We start from the raw sequence: 22,620 nt of genomic DNA on the forward strand, positions 1-22,620 counted from the left end.
ATGACTGGTCGAGAACATTATGTAAATGCCCGTGCGATGACCTTTCTGCACAATCCTCTATACACATTTTGTTTTTCTGCAAATTTGATCTTAGTCCTAGAAAAAGATGGATTGTACCAGTGCTTAAAAAACTAGGATTGAGGCAATGGCGTCCTGCACACTTGGCACTACAATTCCTGGATAGTGAATTTATAATTGTCTCTATTACTGCCTTTTTAAAAAATGTTTTTAAATTGCGGAAATCAATTGTGATATGATATGATTGTGCTATAAACTGTTCTTTGTTATTTTTAAATTGTACAAATCATGATCTTTGCTTTTATGGTATGCTTTATAAAGTATCCGAATAAAGTAAAAAAGAAACTAACAAATTCACCACACCTTATCACCCCCCAAACCAATGGTCTTGTAGAAAGATTCAACAAGACCTTGAAGGGCATAATTATGGACCTCGCTGAGCCCATGAGGCATAAGTGGGACTTCCTCCTTCTATGCCTGCTATTTGCCTACAGTAAGGTGCCACAGAAAGAAGTAGGGTTCAGCCCCTTTAAGCTCCTCTATAGCCACCCTGTTAGAGGACCTCTTAACCTTGTCAGGGAGGGGTGGGAGCAAGCTCCCAGGAAAATCCCCAGGATGTGGTCAGCTGTATGCTGGCCTTCCTCAACCAGATGCATCACTTCTGGAAGATGGCAAAAAGCAAACTTGAGGCCAGTCAAGAAGTCATGAAGCTCTAGTACGACCAGAAGGCCACTCTGGCGGAGTTTCAACTGGGCCAGAAAGGATGGGTCATGGAGCCAGTAGAGCCGACAGCTTTCCAGGATTGCTGGACCAGCCCATACAGAGTAAAGGAGCAGAAGGGAGAATCCACTCTTTTGGTAGATCTCCAAACACCTAGGAACGCACTAAGGGTGCTCCATGTCAGCCGGCTTAAGCCTCACTTTGAGAGGTCTGAAGTGAGCATGCTCTTGATAACAGATGTGGGAGTGGAAGAGGATAGTGAGCCTCTCCCTGACCTCCGATCTGCCCAGGAGTTTGATGAATCAGTGAAAGGTGTAAACCTCTCTTCCCCAGAGCTGCAGAGCGACAATTACAGGTTACTGGGACAGTTTGCCTTTCTGTTCTCCCTCGACCCTGAACTCACACACCTTTGTGTCCATGATATTGACACTGAAGACAGCTTACCTGCGAAGAACAAAATGTGCATGTTGTCAGATAAGGTGAGGGCCAATATCAATGAGGAGGCCTCCAAGAAGCTGGCGTTAGGGGTGATTGAGCCCTCCGATATTCCCTGGTCCAGCCCTGTTGAGCTGGTACCAAAATCTCCCCCATCGGGCACCACTCCAGAACTGAGGTTCTGTGTGGACTACTGGGGTCTCAATTCCTTCACCAGGACTAACGCACACCCCATTCCCCGAACTGCTGAGCTCATTGACAGGCTGGGTCCTGCCAGATTCCTCAGTATCTTTAATTTGACATCCGGGTACTGGCAGATCGCTTTGACTGAGACAGCTAAAGAGAGGTCAACAATCTCAACCCCAGAGGGCTACTTCTAATTTTGATAATGCAGTAATCCCTATGGCTTAAAGAATGTCCCTGCTACCTTCCAAAGGTTGGTTAACAAGGTCCTGGCTGGTAAGGAGACCTTCTGTGGCACCTACTTAGATAGCATTGCTGTCTATATTATCACCTGAGAGGAAACCCTGCACCACCTCCAGGAGGTGTTTCAGGCCCTGCAACAGGCAGGACTGACTATCAGGGCCAGTAATTGCCAGATCGGTCAGGGTTCCATGGTGCACCTGGGTCACCTGGTAGGTGGGGGTAAAGTGCTGCCCCTCCAGGCCAAGATTGAGACTATCATGGCCTGGTAGCCACCTAAAACTTCGACAGAAGTGAAAGTCTTCCTTGGCCTTACTGGGTACTACCAGTGATTCATTAAGGAAAATGGCACCATTGTGGCCCCCTTAACAGAGATGACTTCCAAGAAGCAGCCCGGATTGGTGATATGTACAGAGCATTGCCAGAAAGCCTTTGATACCCTTAAGGAAGCCATGTGTAGAGCACCTTTACTCAAGGCACTTGATTTCTCCAAAACGTTCACAGTGCAAACGGATGCTACAGAGCATGGCATGGGGCGATCTTAGCAAACACAAGAAGATGGGGAAAGAGTACTGGAACTTTTCAGACACTCATCCCTAGTCACAGATCTGGGTTGAATCCATCATCGTTCTTTAGCTCACTCCGCCACCTCAGTTCAGATCCTGCCATGTGCAAATCAGTCTTGACCCTTTTCCTCATGGGAACAGTCCAGCTCGAACTGCCAAGCCAGGTCTTCCCTGGACCGGTAAAAAGTATCCTGGGCCCGGTTTGGGGCGATCTTAGCACAGTGGAGTGAAGAGAGCCATAACTAACCAGTAACCTTCATTAGTAGAAGGTTACTTCCACGGGAACAATGGTAGAGTGCGATTGAAAAAGAAGCTTTTGTTGTGGTCCGGTCACTGAAGAAGTTAATACCATACCTGTTTGGGTCTCACCTCCTGGTTCAGACAGACCAAAGGCCCCTCAGATAGCTCATGCAGATGAGGGATGAAAACCCCAAACTGTTGAAGTGGTCCATCGCCCTGCAGGGAAAGGACTTTATGGTGGAGTATGGTCCGGGTTCTGACCACGCCAATGCTGATGGTCTCTCCAGGTTCTTCCGCCTTAGTGAAGAGAACTCCCAGGTGGTTGGGTAGCTCTCCCCACATTCATCTGAGGCGGACACGTATTAGACCTGACAGCCTCAGGGTGGTGATGGACCTGATCCTTTCTGCAGGGTCACCCTCAAACTTTTCTTTTGCTGTTCTCCTCCCCTTTTTTCTTACCTTGTTTGTATTGGCGTTAGGACTCTGGGCACTTTACCACTGCTAACTCAGGCTAAAGTGCATATGCTCTCTCCCTAAAATGTGGTAACATTGGTTTATCCACTATTGGCGTATTTAATTTACTTATAAGTCGCTAGTTAAGTGCACTATATGTGCCCAGGGCCTGTAAATTAAATGCTGCTAGTAGGCCTGCAGCACTGATTGTGCCACCCACTCAGTAGCCCCTTAAACATGACTCAGGCCTGTCCCTGAAGAGCCTGTGTGTGCAGTTTAAACTGCCATTTCAACCTGCCAAGTAACCTACTTGTCAGGCTCAAACCTTCTCTTTTATTACATATAAGTTACCCTTACATATAAGTCACCCCTAAGGTAGGATCTAGGCAGCCCTATGGGCCGGATGCAGTGTATTCAAACAGTAGGACATGTACTTTTGAGTTTTACTAACTGCTAAATTTGTTTTTCACTACTGCCAGGCCTGTCTCTCTCATAGGTTAACATTGGGATTGCCTTAAAACATCATTTAAGTGTAATTTCCAATTGAGAAGAGATAGAGATTTGGAGTTTGGTGCCTCTGGACTCTGAAATTAAAATAGCAACTTATGGTGAATTCAGATTGTAAATTGTAAGTCTGAAAATCCCCTTTTAGAAAGTTGGGGTTTTCTTACTTTAACCATTCTGTGTCTCTACCTGTCTCTGAATACACTTTCGGGTTGGGTGACAGCTGGGCTTTGTGCATTACCTTTAGACAGTCACACACAAAGGGAGCAGGCGTGTGACATTTGCATCCTGATGGCCCATCACCAAGCTGATGGGCCTTCCTGAGGTAGATTGGAGGGGAGGGGTTGACACTTGCATCTGAATAGGACTGTGCCTGTCCCCACACAAAGAGTTGCATACCCCCTGTAGTAGGTATGGAGCCAGGGTAGGAAAGGCAAGGATCATGTGCTCTTCAAATGCCTCTTTGAAGTCTCCCCCACTTCAAAGGCACATTTGGGTATAAGTACTGAACCCCTGACACCACCACATCAGAACTTTGCTGGAACAAAGGAAATTCAGCCTGGAAGATGAGCTGCTGTGCTGTAGGAGGAACTGCAACTTTGCAAACTGCATTGCTGTGCTGGCCTGCTGCCTGCTGATTGCTGTGCTGTAGGAGGGACTGCCACTTTACTACCAGCTCTGCTGTGTTGGCTTCCTGCTTCTTGGCTTGGAGTGAACCTGTTCTCTACATCCTCGATTCCAAGGTCATCCATTGGCTTGTTGGCTTGCCTCCTGTGCTCTCTGAAGTCCCAGAGTCACAAAAGACTTCTTGCATCTCTGATGGTGCTGCTGGACTCTGTCATCTGTGAGTCATACCCAGTAGTGGTCCGTGGAGGGAGTTCGGTTGGGCAGTGAGGCGGGGCGGGGAAATGTAAACACCGGAATATGGATAAACGGAGGTAAGTACACATTTAAATATATAAAATGAATTCCTTTGCGCGCACTGCATCGCATTTTTGCGATGCAGCGCGCGCAACGAAATTCGTTTTATTTATTTAAATGTGTACTTACCTCCGTTCATCCATATTCCGGTGTTTACATATCCCCGCCCCGCCTAACTGCCCCACCGAACTCCCTCCACGGACCGCTACTGGTAATACCCTTGCCTGACCTGCCCCCTCCAGTCCTGGGACTCAGAAATGGGTTCTGCAGCTGCTTTCTGCAAACTTCAACTCAGTGACCCCTTTGCGCTAATTGGAACCGACGCAGGACCTTCCGATGCCAACGAAGTCCAATTTGACCACAACACAGTCCCAACTGTGAGGTTCGATGATGACACAACGCTGTTCCAAAGATACCTCTGCAAGGCTCGGCTTCGATGCAGCACCGATCCTTTATACAACGACTGTAAGTCTCGACTCTGACACATCAACGGCGTGAATTGGAACCGACGCATCGAGCCTTCGACATCGACACTTGCTGCATACAAGGGTACTTTTTCAGCAAGCCTTGTGTGGGTCCTGGAGCCAGGCTGCCCTCCATTGCAGTCACCCTGAAATTTGGATTTACCCTTGCCTGGCCTGGCCTCAAGTAACCTTTTAGCGCTGTTGCCTTCTAAGCACTGTTTTGGGGACGCGCTGAACTTTGCTTGTTGCCTGCAGGGGGACTACCAGCCCCAGAATCCCTTACTCCCAGGAGGGATGTGTCATTGCTGCCCCCGCGCTTAAGAAGCGCCGCCAAACACCGCAGCTCAGGACGTGCTGAACTTTGCTTGTTGCCTGCAGGGGGACTACCAGCCCCAGAATCCCTTACTCCCAGGAGGGAGGTGTCATCGCTGCCACCGCGCTTAAGAAGCGCCGCCAAACACCACAGCACGGGACGCGCGCGGGCGGCGCCCGGGCGAAGCCCGGGCCAAGGGCGGGTCCGTCCTTGTCCGTCTGTGACCGGATGAGACCGAGCTGGGCTACCCCCTTTATCACATGATCTAAAGGTACTGTTGTTGTGTTATTGTTCCCCCCAGACTGGAAAAGTCCAGTTGTTTTCAAGGTCAAAAAAGCCAGAAAGACAAGGAAGATTGCAACACACAATTGTGTTATGAATCGTATAGATGACCTAATTGAGGAATGTGGTGACCTACTGACAGACAACCCTGTCTCAAGAAAACTAGTAGAAAAAGGGTGTAAAAATCCAGTCATAGTATCGAGGACTGGCAAAAAACAAGGTCCAGTGGTCCCCGAAATATTTGTAACTAGGAATAAAAGCGATTATCCCAGTAAAGGCCAAGATCGAATTAACATCGAGGGAGGGGTTGTAACCTCTAATACTAATATTAAGACATGAGGTATTTCCCCCCTTGTGGTCGATCCTATCATAATATGTAAGAACAGATTTTCAGCTTTAGCAAATACAGTAAGTGATAATCATATGGTAGATCGCAATATACACCTAGCTAGCTCAAGTAAGTCTGACTCCTCTCTAGGTGATAAAGAGATATCATCTTGTGATGTTCCTGATCTTCATGCGTTTAACGTAGATGGTCGGATTGATCTGACCTCCATGGTCCAATTACTACGTGAGGCAGTTGAATGTATGAAAGTCAAGATTGATAATCTCACTGCTGTAATGAGTAGTAGTCTACTAGACAAAGGTCACTGCCCAACCTGCTCAGCTATTAACCAACCAAGTGGCATACCTAAAGTCCCGATAAAAGAGCTAGTGCAACCCTCCATGTATGGCACCTGTGGGGATAACGGACAGTCCGAAACTGCCGCCCAATATAGTGAAGTGGTCAAACGTAAAAAGGGGGTTGAGAAAGTTCATAGTGTAAATCACAAACATGATGGACCTAGGAAACTATTGCCTAATGAAAGGAATGGTCGACAAAAAGTAATTGACATGCATAGTAATAGTAACTTTTCCTTTTTATCTAAACAAGATAACAGCAAAACCATCATTGATTCTAGGGGAGATTACCCGAGTATTACAAAGATGCCTAGAGTATCTAAAGTTTACATGGTGAATGTTCCTAGGCTGGGCGTAGGAAAAAATGTAGAATCAATAGATTCCCTAACAAACAAGGCTATTCATTGGATCAGGCACTCCAGGGGCTGTTGCTCTGTGATTAGAGAAGATATTACCAGGGCGCGTAGGCTTACCCACCATGGGGAGTCAACTGATTGCATTGAATTGACTTTTAAGCAGGTAATCATGGCAGAAAATTTAGTCTCACTGGAGTTTATAAATTGTTCCCCAGATTATTTGGCTATTCAACTTAGACCCACACTCCCCCGACATTGGCACGATAGCCAGATAAAATGGGCAACTGAGAAAGGCAAAGAGAGCTCGGGCCATGAATTTAATGATTGACTACGGGGGCCAGGCGACTTAATTAATCCTTCCCAGGGTAACCCGGATTTAGGTATTACGAGTACTCCAGTAATCTTAGGTACATTGGAAGGTTTACCTCCACTCGGGCAAAGAAATTACCTAAATGATCCTAATAAGATTGAGCCCCCTAATCCCCCCGATACCCTAGTGAAACCAGGTTTAATCTTATCTTGGAACATCGCAGGATTGAATTCCAAAGTACTGATCCCGGAATGGACCACCTTTATTAATTCATATAGTATTTGCATATTTCAGGAAACATGGCTTCTCAATCCACAATTCCTTGTTGGGTATCTAAATTTTAATATCCCAGCAGAGAAGGGCACAAAAGGGCGTCCTTCAGGGGGATTGACTATCTGGATAAAGCAGAATCTGGAAATTAGCGCGAAGCCACTTCCATCTAATCATAGGGATATCCAGATCATCAGCCTCAAACAAGGGCAGTCTAAACCTGTGGATATTTACAATGTATATGCCAGGAGCACAGGGGGTAGGAAATCCGAGATAATAGCTGCCTTAGAAGACCTTATGGAAAGATATTCTACACAATCGTATATAATTGTTGCTGGTGATTTTAATGTGACATTCGAACCTCTGTTAAGCTATGATTTGAACCTCACAATGGAAGAAGATGCACAATGGGGCATCCCAAAATTGGAACTTACGCCAATCAAAAGATGGACCGAAGTGGCCATCCAGATTAATTCAATCTGCCTAAATAAAGGTCCTAGGGCAGCCAATGGTAGGACTGCACAGGACAGGCTGGGGGCTAATACCTGTAAGAGCAGCCTGGGTCAAAGCAGAATAGATTACATCCTGGTGAACCTAAGTTTATGGGTTTATCTAGAGGATATGTCGGTTATTGATCGGTTGGAGAGCGATCACAACCCTCTATGCATGTCCTTGTCTCGCTGGGTATTGACCGTACCTGAAAGTATGTACAATGAACCGTCCTCCTTAAATGTAGTTCCCACAAACGATATGCGCCATTTGAAGTGGGTACAAATGGTAGATAACCAGGTGAAAGTAGATCTTATTTTTAGCAAGCTATCACATGCAACCCATGAGATGAGTACCATCCTTAGTAGTAGCTCAGACCTAGAGTCTTTTACCAAGGTCCGTGAAACGTTCTTCCAACAACTAAAAAATCACTTTGTTAGACCAGTAAAGCCAAGTAAGGAATTGCCCAATAACTCGCCACGCTGGTATAACATAGAATGTAGGCAAGCCCGTTTTGCTTTTGGGACAGGCTATAAGAACAGGAACTAGTAATGCTGTCCGCTGTGGAAGGATTGATTATAAAAAATCAATGTATAAAGCAAAACGTGCATGGGACAGAGGTGGCAAGAGCTTAAAAAAGCTAGTACCCTTAAAGACACTAAGTGTTTTTGGGGCATAATCAAGTAGGGATGTGGTGGGAAACCAGAAAAACCCCATAACTGGGTTGCACAGGATGACTGGGTGGATTATTTTAAGCCCCAATATGCAAAAAGCTCGGTAGCAAGCACTAGGGGTAAACCCATTTATTCACCCTTTATAGACGAGGCATTCAATATAGGGGACGTAAACTTGGCATTGGAATCTGTGGTTGCTGGTAGGGCGCCGGGCATAGACGGTGTCCCAGCAGACACCTTTTTGCATGATAAAACGTCTTGGGGTAGGTATATATTGTTACTAGCGAATGCACTGGCAAAAGGAGCGCCCATTCCGGCCTCGTGGAATGGTGCGGAAATTATTCCAGTTTACAAAAAGGGGGACAAGACGCTCCCCGGTAACTACCGCCCGATTAGTTTGATAGATTCCATGCAAAAGATTTTAGGTAGAATGATTTTACATAAAATCCAGCTCTGGGAGCGAGAGCAAAAAATGTTGTCACACCTCCAAGCAGGATTTAGGGCTTGCACCAGCACTATTGACCAAGTATTACATTTCTCTATGTTGCACTGGAAGACAGTGCAACTGGAAAAATGTAGTCTTTATGCTGCCTTTATCGACTTAAGGGCAGCTTTCGACCTTGTCCTCGCTCTACTTTGTGGTTGGTTTTGCACGACTTGGGCATGCCTTGTGCCCTTTTAACTTTGGTGATGAGACTTCATGAGCATAACTATGCACAAATCAGGTGGGGTTCTCCTGGAAATGTTACCAGCCAGTTTCCAGTAGAGAGAGGGGTACGCCAGGGATGTGTCCTGGCACCCACCCTGTTTTCATTGTATATTAATGACGTAGCTAAGCTAATGATTGAAGCCAATGTAGATGCCCCAATTTTAGCTGGTGTCAAAGTACCCATTTTAATGTTTGCAGATGACACCCTAATTGTTTCCAAGACCCCAAGTGGGTTACAGAGGGCACTAGTTATTTTTGAAGAATTCTGTACCACACGAGGCCTTGAGGTAAATGTGCTAAAATCAAAATTTATGTCTTTTAATCCGCACAATACCTTCAAGGGCAAACTTTCTATGAACAACTCACCGCTTGACCAAGTGAGGGCATTTAGTTATCTGGGTATAAATGTCCAACATGATTTACATTGGAACCAACAGACAGAGTTGGCAACGCTTAAACATCACCAACTGACTGGAGCCCTATGTTCTGAGTTTGTTAAATCATTTACTAAACCAATTGCTCCAGTCCTTCGAGTCTATAACGCGAAGGTGGTTAGTTCTGCCCTTTATGGTGCCGAGATCTGGGGCTTTGAGAACTTAACAAAAATGTCTGTATCTGAGAATACGTTCCTACGTAATCTTATTAATTTACCTCAGAGTACTCCTATGTGCCCTCTTTTTTTACGATCTAGGAATGAAGCCAATTAATTATATCACAAAATTGCATCCGGTGTTATATTGGAGGCGCCTGTGGTCAACCCCTGAATTAAGAACATATGCCTCAGGTATTATGGATATCATAAATCATGACACCTTCCACAAAATCAAATAGCTAGTTGGCATCAGGGGTATTCTTGGAGAACTGGGAATGGAAACATTATGGGAGGATCCTCTTAACACTAGCTTTCCATCTAAGAAAGCCATTAAGGATAAATACTGGGAGATGGTAGTATCTAAGATTTTTAGGACAAGTGCCCCACTCTCGCTTACAGGCACGTTCCTAGATTTCAAAGATGAAATTGGCCTTGAAACATACTGGGATGATATAACCAAGCCACTTGACAGAAAGCTCTATTTCCAACTAAGAATTGGAAGTTTGCCAATCAGAGCATTTACATCAAGATAGTCCCAAGGCGGCATGACTACCTGTCCTGGTTGCTTAGCATCTATGGAATCAGTTGCTCGCATTCTATTCGAGTGCCCGGCATACTCTGCTCCGCGCAGGGTTTGGCTGAAACCCATGTGTAAGCAACTTGGCACTAGGAGTGGTGTGTTAGCAACTAGAACTATTTGCACTTGTACCATTCCTCTTGTTTATATATCAGTGGCAAAGTTTCTTGGGTGGTCTTGGGCACTAAGGAGAAAAATGATTAGTGGTTGATCCTCCCAAATATTTTATACTGTATTATATATATTATGAAAATATTTCATCTGCATTTTAAGATTATGTAGTTCTTTTACAGTGTGAAATCTCTTTTAAAGTTTTTTCTTTTAAAGCAAGGGTATGAATTTTTATGATTAATGTATATATTGTGCTTTTATGTCAATTGTCGAATAAAGCTTATTTGAATTTGTTTTGGAATTTCATCTTTAAAAGTTCTTATCTAGGCTTCTACTGATTGGATTTTTGTCATTTTTGTCTTGTTTTACTCAGATATATATTTTATATTTCTCTAAACTGGTGTGGAGTCTTTTTGTGATTTTGTCAATGTGTTACGTAACTAAAGTATACAAAAATACTTTACACATTGCCTCTTATTTAAGCCTGACTGCTCTGTGCCAACCTACCAGTGGGTGAGCACAGGTTAATTTAGGTTGTTTATCTGACTTACCCTGACTAGGATTGTGGCTTCTTCTTGGACAGAGTGTATATTCTGCCAGCCAGAAACCTCAATTTCTAACAGGTGGTCTTCCCTCCAACTTTTTGCCTTCTTCCTTCACTTATTCTGACCTCATTTTCTTGGCTTTAGGGCTCTGAGCGCCCCACAACTGCTAACCAGTGCTAAAAGTACACGTGCTCCTGACTCTAAACATGGTAATATTGGATCATACCCAATTGGCATATTTAATTTAGTTATAAATCCCCAATAATGTGCACTACATGTACCCAGGGCCTGTAAATTAAATGCTGCTAGTGGGCTTGCAGCACTGTTTGTGCCACCCACTTAAGTAGCACTCTCACCATGTCTCAGGCCTACCATTGCAGAGCCTGTATGTGCAGTTTACACTGCCATGTCGACCTGGTGAAATAAACATTTTTGCCAGAACCAAACCTTTCCTTTTTGTACATAAAAGCCACCCCTAATGTAGACCCTGGACAACCTAGAGGGCAGAGTGCAATGTTTTTAAACGGCAGCACATGTAGTTTTAAATTTTACATGTCCTGGTACTGAAAAACTCTCAAAGTCCTTTTTCACTACAGCAAGGCCTATCTCTCCCTTAGGATAACATTGTGATTGCCCTATTACATTTTATAAATGGAATTTACAATTGGAAATAGATATAGATTTGAAGTTTGGTGTCTCTGGAATCCTAATTTAAAATCCTAACTTATGGTGAAGTTGGATTTTAAATACAATTCTGAAATTGCCACTTTTAGAAAGTTGGCATTTTCTCACTTAAGCCATTTGGTACCTGCTGCCTGTCTCTGATCACATGTGTGAGGTGGGTGACAGCTGGGCTTTGTGTATTCCTCCTAGACTGCCACACACAATGGGAGCTTAGGTGTGACTTAAATAGGCCATCCTGGCAGGATGGGTGGAAGGAGCAGGACCCATATTCACATACACCTGAATATGAACAAAGGGCTGCATACCCGCCTGTAGTAAGTCTGGAGCCAGGGCAGGACCTCTGTGCACTTCAACGGCCTGTCTTTGGCTTCTGGACCTGTGAAGACTGCCAGGAAGAAGGACTGCTGTGCTGCTGAAAGGGTTGCCACTCCGCTATACTGCCGCTTTGCTTAACTCTTGCCTTGCTGTGCTGACCTGCTGCCCTTTTGCTTGGGTGAATGACTGATCCTGCATCACTTGAACCCAGGGTGACTCCAAGGACTAGCTGGCTGGGTTGCGCACTGGGAAGGACACGTTTGTCTTACTTCTAGAACTAATAACATTAAAATTATTGAGTTGGGTAGCATGACTCCAAATAATAATAGCAATAGACAGGTCTTCTTTGAATGTGCATATCTAGTCAATACTTATACTTGGTCACTGATAATAATTCAACTCTTAACAATTCTGTAATTTGCATATTATTCTCTGAGTCATGCAAGGGGATTTAAGTAGGTTATGAATATAGCTGAGTGTGGTAGACTGTGGAGTGGAGTGGAGAGTGTGACTAAGGAGGACATTATATGGACTCTGGAGGTTTTATGAAGACTGGACTGTAGAATGTGGCTGAGCATATCGTGCAGGTTAGGTTGCTGGAATGTTGATCGTTTTGAGTCTGAATCAGGTGTTAATAAAGAGAAACAATGAACCCTAAACTAATTAGATGTGTGATTTTTTGGAACACTATCACACAATTTTGTCATAGAAATGTAGGACCTATGATACAATCACCTGTTTGCCGGCATCTAGAAATAAATGTGCAAGACCCACATCCTTGACACTCATCAGGCCATAAGCAAACATTTAGCACCCCTTAGGCTGATGGTCATTCAAAGACACCCACTGCCTCCACCTTCTCATTTTCTTTACAATGAACTGTCTAATGCTCCACAGCAGAATGTTCCCACAGTTTTGCTATAGCCACATAGATAATAGACCAATATAAAATAGGCTGGCATTCAATGTATGAGCATGCCACAGGTAAATGTGAATCCAAAGGCAAAGAGCTTATGTTACTAACTGACTTTATAGTGTTACTCATGCGAGAAGCATGTGACTGTCACCTGTTCCCTCCAGCAGGCCCTTCTGCTCATTGCGAGAAATTGAAATGAGCTGTTTGATAGCGGCATGTGCTATTAAAGTTTTTAACAGATTTTAATTTATTATTGTGAGAGTGATAAACCAAACTTGCTATATTTATTTTCTTTGCTAGTGTCGTTACCTATTCTAGGTCGGTTCTTCGTTGTTGATGCAATGATATCATCTGTGTCCTGGTGCGAAGCTCACCTAATAGTAATCTGATGTTTTACTGTTTGCTCTCTAATGGCTAGTCTGCCCGCAGTGGATGCAATAACTGGATTCTTATCTTAGTTCGCACATTTGATCACATCGGACCCAATTTGCAAAGCTATTTGAGGTCCATGGGTGAATATAACTACATTTGCAAGGGGTAAAATCATATTCCTGATTTACAAATTGGAAATCTTTGGGATCTTCTTTTTACGTGTTATTTGCTCACATGGAACTTTCACCAGTATTGTGTTGTAATTTGCATGTAGTTTGCCACTCTGAATATGTTAATACATTTACTTGTTTCCAAGACAGAAATACTTTTCCTCCTTGTAAGTCTTCCTCCCCACAGTAATGACCCCAAAAAACGTCTTACAGGCCTTGGTGATCTCTAGACTTGATTATGGTAATGTACTGTATTTGGGTGCGGACAAGGTTTCCGTCCGCCGTCTCCACCTTATTCAAAATGCGGCGGCCTACCTGCTTTTTCGGTTGCCTCGGTACGCCTCTGTTTCCACTCTGCTTCATCAACTTCACTGGCTCAAGGTACACAAACGTATTGAGTTCAAGACCCTTTATTACATGTTCCGAGCTCAGCATGGCTTTGCCCCCTTGTTCATACAAAGCCCTGTCAAACCTTACCAACCCACTCGTAAAGTGAGATCGGCCAGCCTTTCCCTTTTCTCAGTTCCTAGAGTGCATTGGACCCATATGGGAGGCCGCTCGTTGCACTACCACTGTTCCTGGTTGATGATCACACATCAGGCTGTACCCACCATCTCATGTGCCCCCCACCCGCACTTCCAATTCCATTTCAGCACGGGCCATCCACGTGGAGGGCTCTGTCCTGATTACTTCCTAGGTTTTAGGCTGCAGTAGGGTACCCGGTTGTTTGAGACTCTGGGGCATGAAGCGTCAGGCATTCCTGGCGTAATGGAATTTGCTGAGGAATTCGGACACCCGGATCGCGCTCGGCAGTGTGCACTTTGATAGAGTGTTTTGGTTGCTTAGCAACTGGACCAGTCATCACTGTGTTTTTCACGACACTTTTCTTTACTGATCGACCAATTTAAACCTGGCTCCTTTGGGGTGATTTCTATGCTTGTAACGAGCGTGTTTCAGGATGGAGAATGCGGATGAGCCTCAACTAGGGTTTCAGGATGGAGAATGCGGATGAGCCTCAACTAGGGGCAGGGTATAGTGTACAAACTTAGGCAGAGACCCCTTCATTGCAAGCCATACAGCAAATGATCCAGGCTGCAGTGGCTGCTGTTTTTAAGGAGCATGAGGGCCCTTCATAACCTAATAAGCAGCATATTGAGCCTTCCACTAGCACTGAGGCTGAAGGAGAGGAGGATGATCTCAGGGGCTGATATGTGCAGGAGCTTGAGGAGGTTCTGCAGCATATCAAAGATAATCTATCTTTCTCTGTGCCCCAGGTGGAGGAGGATACAAAATATAGGGGTGAGCCCTAATAATCCTCATGCATCTGGGCTGCGAAAACACTCTCATAACAAGACTGTGATGCAGACGAATGAATCTACCACTCAATTTATCCTAGGGAGAACTAAATTGATACCTATCTATGAGCGATCTATCTCTGCCATTTTTTTATGCACCGGCAATATTTACTCCAGACGTGGTTGTAAAAATATTTGTATTTATCAAATTTATCACAAACAAAGATAACATATAAATCAAACCTACAAATTCATATATCTAAATATATCCAAACAATCTTTCTTGCCTGTTATTTTTGCATGCGGATATACCCACAACATAATTCCATTAGTCACTAGAAAAAGTCAAATAATGAGGAAATCCTGTACATATTCGAGGGGATTTTTCAACCCTCACTCTCTTTTCTGAAACATGTACACAAGTTTGTTCTATTAATCAACATCTGGCGGACTAATCTGTATCATGAGGTCGTGGAGGAAATAGAGGATTTCTTCATGCAATATCAAAGGCGTGAGCCTGAGTCTCTCCCTCTGCATCCTTCAATAAAAAAGGTGATGGATAATGAATGGCAGGACACAGACAAGCCTTCCTTTCCACGGTACTTGCCTAAGCGGTATGCCATTCAGGACTTCGCAGTGGATTTTCCAGTTGCGGTAAAGGTAGACTCCTTGATGGCTGGTTTGTCTTCGCAGGAGGTTATCATTTCAGAGGAACCCTCCCCTTCAGACCCGATCGACAAAAGGGTGTTGTCGGCAGTCAAGAGATCTTATGCCATGGCCAACTTCTCCATTAGGGCCTCAGCTTATCTCGCCTACACTTTCCAGTCTCTCATGAAGGACTATCAGTCTCTAGCTGAACTTATGGAGCAAGTGGCAGACATCATGCCTACCCTGGCAGTCATGGAACAACAGACCAGGATGTTGTCAGACATTTCCTTTGCTACTTTGGGGACCGCAGCTGCCGACATTCAGGCCAGACGCCAGGTCTGGTTGCACCATTGGAAGGCTAAGGCAGCTGAGAAAGCCCTTCTGTAGAAGATTCCTTTCTCAGGGGTAAAACTGTCTGGCACTCCATTGGAGGAGATAATGAAGAAGTCAGTGGAAGATAGGAAACTGCTGGCTCCCACTAAACCTTCAAGAGGTAGAGTTTTTGGTAGCAAGAGGGGCTTCCGTCAGCATTCTAGTCCTAGGGATAACCTGCCCTTTCGTAGGAGGGGACGCAGCAGGGAGTCCTTTTATCTCACAAATTCCTCAGCAGTCCAATGGTGTTTCCAACCTCTCATCTATGTCCTGACTATCCAGAGGGTCCCGATGGCCAGCTTCCCATGGGGGGTCGATTGTTGAAGTTCCTGGAGATTGCAGGGAGGTCAATCTCCGACTAGTGGGTATTGAGGATTATCGGGGAGGGATACACGGTTGTCTTCCATTCTCTGCCCGAGTTTTTTGTTCACACTCCTTTGTCCTCAGCTGCTGCAAAGAGGGAGGCTCTTTTGACAGGCACTTGGGATCTTCTTGCAAAAGTTGCCATACATTTGGTTCCTGCTTTTCAGAAGGGTCAAGGTGTCTACTCGATCCTCTTCCTGGTAAGGAACGCATCAGGGGATTTTCATCCTGTGCTGGATTTAAAGCGGGTGAACTCTTTTGTCCCTCATGTTAAGTTTAAAATGTTGTCTTTGCAGGAAATCCTTCCTTTGCTGGTTCAGGGAAAATTGTGTTGGCATCATTGGATCTGCTCAATGCCTATCTGCACATGCCAATTCATCTGGCATCCCAGCAGATCCTCAGGTTCTGTGTAGATCAAAAGCATTTTCAGTTCCTTGTACTACCTTTTGGATTGTCCTCAGCCCCGTGGATTTTTGTGAAAGTATTGCCCTCCCACACCTGGTTGGGCTCAATCATAAAGAGTGGATTCAGGTGTTCCCATACCTTGATGACCGGCTGATTTCTGTCTCTTCTTTTTTCAAGGGGACTCTGCATGTCCAGAGGCTCTGCAAGATTCTGGAGGTCCATGACTTTCTGATCAACCACGAGAAGTCACGTCTGGTTCCCACCCAGGACCTGGTGTTCATTGGGGGTCACCTGGATATGGTCAGGGGGCAGGTGTTTCTGCTGGTGAACAGGAGAGCGACCTTAAAGAAGGAACTGGGTTGCCTGCTCAAACTGAATTCAGCCCCAGTGCCTTAGTGGTTGAGATTACAGGGCTTGATGTTAGCAGCAATTAATGTGTTCCCATGGGCGTGGTTGCACATGTACCTATTAGTGAACCAGCCCCTGTCTAATTGGTCCCCTTGTTCTGCCATTTATGATCTTCCGATGGTGGTGCCCCCTCAGATCTGGGTAGCCCTGGGGGGCTGGCTGGAAGATGTCCATCTTGCAAGGGGTCTCCTCTTTCAAGTCTCCTCTTACCAGGTGGTGACTACAGATGCCAGCAAGCTGGGGTGGGACCACTTTGGATTCCTGGTCTGTTCAGGGAAAATGGGATTGCTTGCAGGCTGGTTGTTCGTCCAACTTTAAGGAGCTGAAGGCTGTTCAGTTGGCTTGTCAGGAATTTGGGCCAGCCTCCGGGGGCATTATGTAATGGTCCGGACGGACAATCAGGTGGTGATGGGTTATCTCAATCACCAGGGGGGTTGCTGGATTCAGTCCTTGTGACTCCTGACTCAGGAGATTCTGATCTGGGCAGAGAGCAATGTGCTCCTAGTGCAGACTGTGTACCTCCTGGGGAGGGAGTATTGTGCAATAGGCCGCCTGAGCAGGCTCTTTCCCCTCATAAATTCGATCTCTTTGACGACTGTGATGTTCCATGTGTTGCAGAAGAGGTTTGGGTGTCCGAAAGTGGACTTATTTGCAGACAGGGAAAATGCTCTCCTGCCCCGCGTCTGCATAATTACTCCTTGCTTGGAGGTGTGGCAGATAGAGCGATGTCATTCAGGTAGCCGGCAGGCCTGCTTTATGGATTTCCATTGATCCTATTGTTTGCCAGGGTATTGTGCAAAATACACCTCAAAAAAAGCTTTTGTACTCCTGTGTTGTGTCAGGCTGAGTCCGGCACCCATATTCTCTGAGGGGTCCCACTTTACCGGCAGGTGTTCTACCGCGGCTCCACCTTCAGGCCTGGCTACTGAGAGGGTGGCTTGTTGTCTAGGGGTTCCTCTGCAAAAGTGGTTGACCTGATTCAGAGCTCCAAGCATCCGGCGACTCTACGGTCTTATTCCAGACATTGGTTGTCATTTTCTGGGTGGCGTGTCACTAAGGGGCTAGACTCTGGCTCGGTGGATCCGATCAGGATCATGGATTTTTTTGTCTGGTGGTTTTTCATTGGGCCTGGCTCTCTCTACCCTTCGGGCTCAGTGGGCAGCTTTGCAGGCTTTCTGGAGTCCCCATTTGGATGAGTTAGATCCTTTGGATTCCTGGTTGATGCGTAGTTTCAATCTTCAGAGTCCTTTGGTGATTTGTCCTGCCCTGGTCTGGGATCTCCCCTTGGTGTTGCAGGTGCTACAAGCTGCTCCCTTTGAACCTTTGGGGGAGGTTGATATCAAGTTCTTAACCATGAAGGTTGTTTTTATGGTGGCCATTGTGTCGGCTGGGAGGATTGGGGACTTGGGGTCCTTTTTAGAGTCTCCTCCTTTCTTGAGGGTGTTGCCAGACTGTATTGTCCTGCGGTCTGATCCGGAATTTGTGCCCAAGATCCCTTCTGTGTTTAATTGTTCCAGGGAGGTTGTTCTGCCTACTTTTTCTCCCAAGCCTCGGTCTGGGGAGGACACAGGTCTAGATTTGTTGGATTTACGGAGGGGGGTGTTGGTGTATCTGGAACCAAACTTGGATTTTTGAAAATGTGATAGTATGTTGATCACTTTTGGCCCGGCGAGGTCTGGTCGTAAATCGTCTATTTTCCACTTTGAGGAGGTGGATTAAACAGACTGTCCTTCTGGCGTATCAGTCTCAGGTGTCGGAGGGTTCATCCAGGATACAGGGGAGGCCTACCCGTAGTATTTCTGTCTCCTGGGCTGTTTTCAAGGGGGTCTCTATAGAAGACATTCATAAGGCTGCTACATGGGCTACTCCTTATATGTTCATGGACCACTATAGGGTGGTGTTGAGAGGTTCAGGTGCTGGGGATTTTGCAGCAGCTGTCCTGCAGGCTGGCACTGACTGTTGATTGATTGTCACTCACGTTGTGCAGCTGTTTTTGTCCTCGGTTTGCTGTTTGGATTAAACTGTGTTTGTGTCTGGTGATTTTGAAGCCTCTTTGGCTTTGGTATATGGTCACTGAGTTATTACTGTGGCAAGGAAGACTTACAAGGAGGTAATGCCCCAGTTACTCACTGGTAATCTTCATTACTCCGTATGTAGTCTTGCTCTCCACATGGGTTTCTATCCCTCCGTTCCTTGTTTTGATATCAGCTTCATGTTTTTGGTACTCAGGCTTGGTAGAGGAACAGGAAGTTGGGTGGATTGTGCCTCCTCTTATGGTAAATCAGAGGTGAAGAAGGTCGGCCATGTTATGGAGGGATGGAGGAGGCTAGAGCGCTAATTTGCTTGGAGGGTTCTGTAGGGGAGCTGAAGCTCACTAGGTTATTACTGTGGCGAGGAAGACTACACTCGGAGTAATGAAAATTACCAGTAAGTGACCGAGGCTTTTATCTTGGGGTCGGGAACAACGAAAATGTATCAGGATGTAGGGAAAGGGATTTGTCCTGTGGAGAAAAAACAAAAAAAAGTTTGAAAGAGCTAAGCACGTTTGTGTTACGTTCTTGTATGCAGATATGTACACCTGTCACATTTCTGTACCGGTTAAATGGTTACACATTTGAGCCCTTTTTGGTCTCCCACCCAGATGCCTACAAGTACTCCATTTTTTTTTTAGAATATCTTAAAAGTCAAAATGTTACTTGAAGCAAATGTATAAGACTATAGAAGTGCACTTCTGACTTTTTCTCTGATGTTTTAGTGATTCAGATTCATTGGTGTGATCCTGGAATAATAAAAGCGTTCAGAAACAGGTAACAGTGAGAATCAAGTGCTATGCAAATAGTTGGGCATTAATATTTACAATTGAAGGCTCTTTTATTGATGCATTGTTTCCTTTGGCAGCATTGGCACACAACAACTGTCACAATTTCTTTAAACATTGACTGTGAAATCACTGGTAATAGGAACCCATTATCACATAATCTTTCATGAGAACTTCCAAAAATTGACAATTGGTGCTAGCAGCAAATATCACAATATGTGAAAAGTTCTGAGCCTATCCAAATCAGTTAACCCTGCCTCAAACTCTCATTTGATGCTGATTACATTGATAAACTATGGAATTTTGTAATATTATCTTAAAAAACGGAAGTCTCCCAACAACTATAACTCATCTACTCTTTCGCAAGCAGCATCTATACTGTGAGCATACAGGGGGAGAGGGGAATGACGATAATGTTACTTTTTCTTATTGTTACAGCCTCTACCAAATTTCTAAGATATTTCTACAAAACAATGCATGTGTTCCATGAAAAACCATTGGCCTTATTTTGGGTCTTTTCAGGTTTCATAGCTACAGAAGTGACTCTGGGTTCAGTCAACTAACAGCACGTTATTGGTCAATAAGCAAAATTATATGTAAATGAAACATTTTAAATAGTTCCCAACCAAGAGATGATAGTAATACATGTCACTGTTAGAGTTTCATTCTTTCTTTTATTTAAAAAATAACTTGTCTGAATGCAGTTTGTTGTAATATATTTTGTTCACAGCTGAGACACAAATGGACATTTTGTGATTCTTTGAATTATACATTTACTGTCCTTGCAATACGATTCACACAACTCTTCCTGCCACTGCTGGTCCACATAAAGTACAGTACGCACAATTTCATGTGCATGTTTCGAGGGTTGTAGAACACTGTCACATGACAGGGCCCCCAGAATCATGGCCTGAAGCGGCTGTATGCTTTGGTGGGTTTTCCTTTGTTGTGATTTGTTATCATGTCCAGTTTACTGTGACCGAGAGTCATTCTTTTGTCACTTCTGCTTAAGTTGTCGCATTCTTTTAAATCATCTTTCAGACCCACTTGATCTGTACAAGAATCTTTGACTTCTGCGCGACTGACGTCAGTAGAATGATTAGCTGAAACATCACTTTTCAACACTGTGGGAGTCTTATATTCTGGCTGTAAGCCTGCAATCCCTGTGGTGGTTTGGGGTCGACATTTGGTGATCATGTCCAATCGACTATGTCCTAGGGTCATTGTTTTCTCATCACTATTCAAGGTGGTCTGGTTACCTCCCAAACTAGCCTTGAAAATAGCTGAACTTGTTGGTACATCCCTTTTATTTTCAGTGTAATTTGAAATAGTAGATTGGTTTAGTGAACTATCACTTTTCACATTGGTAGATGCTTGGTTTTCTACTTGTAGATTATTTGTGAGTTGTGGTCTAAACTTGGTGATCATGTCCAGTTTACTATGTCCTAGGGTCATTGTTTTCTCTTCACTATTCAAGGTGGTCTGGTTACCTCCCAAACCAGCCTTGAAACCAGCTGAATTAGTTGGCACATCCCTTTTATTTTCAGTGTAATTTGAATTAGTAGATTGGTTTAGTGAACTATCATTTTTCACATTGGAAGATGTTAGGTTTTCTACTTGTAGGTTATTTGTGGGTTGTGGTCTAAACTTGGTGATCATGTCCAGTTTACTATGTCCTAGGGTCATTGTTTTTTTATCTTCGTTTATTGTGCTGTTTTTTTCCTTAGATACATCATTTCGACCAATAGGATGGGTAGGGTTTCCAATGTCAGCCTGAAAGCGGGAAACATTACTTTTTACTGTAGTGGATAGCATTGGTCCTGCTTGTTGACTATCAGTCCCTGCATTGGTGCGTCTGTAGCTCATCATCAGATCTAAGTGACTGTGACCAAGGGTCATCCTTTTTTCATTTCTACTTATCTTATGACTTTGATCTTTTGAGATTTCTTCCTGCCCTATACGGTCAACGTTAACATTCTTACCTGTTTTATGCTCAGTTTGTGAAAGATTGCTCTCTGTGATAGTCCCAAGAGTAAAGTTTGGGACTGGTTCAAACTGGTTGAGTGCTGGTGTGGACTTTGATAACAAGGATGTCCTTAGTCCAAGGTTGTGCAATCCAAAACTGTGATCGCTATCTGCCAATGTGTTAGGGTTGGATAGCCTTCTGTGCTGGTTGATGAAGTTCGCCCTGAAACCACCATTGACTTCTCTTCTTCCATCGTTATGGAAGTCTGGGAGAGCATGCTTATCTTCATTAATTACCTTGTAGCTTGTGCTTGTCTTATATGGAGATGCCTTCTGGCTTGATACAGTTGAATCTGAATGGCTGCTTGACCCATTTGATGGTGTGAGCTCTGGGGCTAATCGTACAATGGGTTGTGTATTCCAGATCGACGGACGGGAATATGGACTGATCTTTGAATCTGCATTAATGAAATAGTCAACTTTATTTGAAACTGCATATAAGCAACGAAATTCTGTGTCAAAATCTTCCACAATTTTTCCAATAAAAAGTGTCACCAAGTTGCTGTGAACTTGACTTGCAATCCAGCTAAAACTAGAAAAATAGAAGAGAAAGAAGTTTCAGCGATTTTAAGAATGCATACAGTATTATGTGCATTACTAAGGAGTGTATCAGTAAACTTATTTTCCTCAGAAACTTATTCAGATGAGACTAACTTTGCATTTGAGAAGCACAGCCCATGTGAGCAAAGAATCCCCACCTTCCCAAAAGAGCAGCTTGACACGTAAAACACACTTCAAAAAATCTAAATGAATACAACAGCTGAATCAAATTTAAATCTCAGGCAAGACCATGTACTTTCTTTACAGCAATTACACTCAAGCGAAGTAAACAGGAGGCAAACTGCAGTTCAACAAGAAACAAGTATTGGCAAAGCCAAAAGGTCTCCACTACAAGACCTATTAGCTTTTCCAATTTTTGTTTCGCAGTGCTATAAAGCATCTTGATTGCTATGCAACATGGGTAAAAAGAAGGCAATGACATGGGCGGTGCATCATTTTACAAGCGGCACATGTGTTCAACACGTGTGTGCCTGCATAAGGACACAGCCTTTTTTTTAGGTCTCGCCTGAGCCAGCGCATGGGCTGCTCTGCGAGACATTTAGTAGGTGGGTTTTGAAAGTGCTACCCACATTTTTGTGCTGGCTACAAGCTTGAGTGCATGATGGCGTGCACGCG

The 22,620-nt window shown here is 44.5% G+C and overlaps 1 protein-coding gene across 1 annotated transcript in view; it reads right to left on the reverse strand.

The window, feature by feature from the left end:
- Positions 1–20,073: 20,073 nt before the first annotated feature.
- SACK1C (scaffolding CK1 anchoring protein C) overlaps positions 20,074–22,620 on the reverse strand; it is a 224,833-nt gene continuing 222,286 nt past the window's right edge. Inside the window, exon 4 of the mRNA XM_085619074.1 lies at positions 20,074–21,976. Coding sequence (XP_085475200.1) covers positions 20,323–21,976 — 1,654 coding nt within the window. The 3' untranslated portion in view covers positions 20,074–20,322. The remainder of the gene's footprint in view (positions 21,977–22,620) is intronic.

Source organism: Triturus cristatus, chromosome 7, assembly GCF_964204655.1.
Source record: "Triturus cristatus chromosome 7, aTriCri1.1, whole genome shotgun sequence".
In the NCBI taxonomy this organism is placed as follows: Eukaryota; Metazoa; Chordata; class Amphibia; order Caudata; family Salamandridae; genus Triturus; species Triturus cristatus.